At 40.6% G+C, this 2,662-nt stretch overlaps 1 protein-coding gene across 1 annotated transcript; it reads left to right on the forward strand.

Annotated features, from left to right (window-relative positions):
• The first annotated feature begins 1,427 nt into the window (after nt 1-1,427).
• Nucleotides 1,428-1,811, forward strand: LOC129894663 (uncharacterized). Its single transcript, XM_055970332.1, has one exon. The coding sequence runs from the start codon at nt 1,428-1,430 to the stop codon at nt 1,809-1,811; it is 384 nt and encodes a 127-aa protein (XP_055826307.1).
• Nucleotides 1,812-2,662: the final 851 nt, after the last annotated feature.

Below are 2,662 nucleotides of genomic sequence, written 5' to 3' on the forward strand. Positions count from 1 at the left end.
AACTATCCTACCTATGACCTTGAATTGGCGGTGGTGGTGTTTGTTTTGAAGTTGTGGAGGCATTATCTCTATGATATGCATTGTGAGGTCTTTACTGACCACCATATCTTTAAATATATCTTTTCTCAGCCGAATCTGAACATTAGGCAGCGTGGGTGGTTGGAGTTATTGAAATACTATGACATCACCATTTTTTATCATCCGAGCAAAGCTAATGTGTTAGCAGATGCCCTGAGTCGCAAAGTATCTAATATGGGTAGTTTGGCCTTCCTTAAGGCGGATGAGAGGCCTTTGGCTTTGAAGGTTCAGTCATTAGCTAGATAGTTGGTTCGACTTGATATTTCTACACATCATAGAATTTTGGCCTTTGTGGAGGCTAGGTCTACTTTCATGGACCAGATTCATACACACCAATTTGAGGATGACAAGTTGAAGTCCATCCGAGACAAAGTGTTGAGTGGTGAAGCAAAATCAGCCTCTCTTGATCTAGAAGGAGTTTTAAGGATTAATTATCGTATTTGTGTGCCCAAGGTTGGAGTTTGAGTACATATGATATTGTAGGAGGCTCATTGTTCCAAGTATTCAATTACCCGAGAGTGGCAAAGATGTTTCATGACTTAATGTAACACTATTAGTGGTGTGACATGAAGAGGGATATTGTTGATTTTGTGGCTAAGTGTCTGAATTGCCAACAGGTGAAGTATGAGCATCAGAAATCGAGTGGTACTATATAAAGGATGCCCATTCCCAAGTGGAAGTGGGAGCGTATTACTATGGATTTTATGTCTGGATTACCCATGGCATTTGGTAAGTATGACTCTGTTTGGGTGATTGTGGACCGATTGACCAAATCAGCCCATTTCCTTTCGGTGAAGACTAGCTACAATGCAGAGCAGTTAGTTAGGATCTATCTTTGTGAGATTGTTAGGTTGCATAGGGTGCCTATATCTATTGTGTCGGATTGGGGTTTAGTGTTCACTTCTCACTTCTGGGAGGCATTGTAGCATGGTTTAGGTACGTGACTAGAGATGAGTTCAGCATTTTATCCCGAGATCGATGGCCAGTCTGAGTGGTCTATTTAGGTGTTGGAGTATATGCTTAGGTCCCGTGTGATTGATTTTGGTGCCCGATGGGACCAACACTTGGCCTTAGCGGAGTTTATCTATAATAACCGTTATCACTCCAACATTCAGATGGCACCATTTGAGGCATTGTATGATCGTAGGTGTCGATCACCCATAAAGTGGTTTGATTCAGTTACGGTTGATGCATTAGATACTGACTTACTCAAGGATGCTATGGAGTGGGTACATTTGATTCAAGGTCGATTATTGATAACCCAGAGTCGTTAGAAGAGTTATGCTGATAGAAGGGTTTGTCCCTTAGAGTTCATGGTGGGTGATTGTGTGTGGCTTAAAATATCGCCCATGAAGAGGGTGACGAGGTTTGAGAAGAAGGGCAAGCTTAGCCCAAGGTTTTTTGGCCCATTCGATATTTTGAGGAGAGTGGGAGGAGTGGCTTATGAGTTTGCCTTACCTTCTAGACTGTCAGGTGTCCATTCGTTGTTTTATGTCTCTATGCTTCGCAAGTATATACCATATGAGTCCCATGTGATTTCTTATGATGCTGTGGAGTTGGGTTCGTATTTGACTTATGAGGAGGAACCGGTAGCTATCCTAGACAGGAAGCTTCGTAGGCTCAGGACCAAGGAGATCGCTTTGGTCAAGGTGCAACAGCGGCAACGGCCTGTTGAGGAGGCAACTTGGGAGTTAGAGTCTGATATACGAGCCTGGTACCCTCAGTTTTTTTAGGCTCCAGGTACTTTTCTTTATTTTATGTTCAAGGAAGAACATCATTGTTAGCGATGGATGCTGTAATGACCTTGAAGGTCATTTTCAAAAATTTGCACGAAATTACTATTTTACCCCTATCAGTATTGCCCTCGAGTCTCAGTTTGTTTGGTTGAATGTGTTAAAATCTTAATAGTTAGTGAATTGGGCAATCTTTTGAGTTTTATAGAGTTAAGAGGTTAAAAAGTGATTTTCGGTACTAATCAAACTCAATTGAGTGATTTTCAAAAAGTAATTTTGCAATAAAATTTCATATTTGACCCTTTTCGAAATTAATAGATTTTTTGATTGTTTTACCCCGATTCCGAAACCTATCAATATGGGTGCATTTGACTCCTTATGACGCGTATGTTTCATACTTGATAGTGGGTTATTATTTCGGGCATTGAATTCAAAGTTGTTCGTTTGGTAGAGCGTTCGAGTGCGGTTTCGGCAATTGAGGTAGGTTTGGCTATCCTTCTTGGAGTTGAGTTAGAGTGATTAGTCAAATTCTATGTTGAAGACTCTGGGATGGGGTTGTAGTGTAGCTTGAGACTGATAATTTATATTATGATGCCCGTGTGGGGCTTATATGTGTTGTGTAGCCGTGTTAATGTGATATTTTATCTGTTATTGAGACTGTGTAATCTATGACTTAACTTAATTAGAGATGTGAAACGGTTATTTGACTTGAGATGCCTGCATGAGGGGTTGAGTTAGGGGTTTTGGGCATACTTGAGTATTGAAATATTGTAGAAAGCGGGTGAACACTTAATTTGAGGCATTTCCTTTCCATTACTATCTATTGAGGGTGAATATCATGTTTAGGTTAA

The sequence above is a fragment of the Solanum dulcamara genome, chromosome 7 (assembly GCF_947179165.1).
Source record: "Solanum dulcamara chromosome 7, daSolDulc1.2, whole genome shotgun sequence".
NCBI classification, from domain to species: domain Eukaryota; kingdom Viridiplantae; phylum Streptophyta; class Magnoliopsida; order Solanales; family Solanaceae; genus Solanum; species Solanum dulcamara.

Excerpts from the sequence above, each read along its gene's own strand:
- LOC129894663 (XM_055970332.1), top strand. The coding sequence starts at position 1,428 with ATGAAGAGGGTGACGAGGTTTGAGAAGAAGGGCAAGCTTAGCCCAAGG.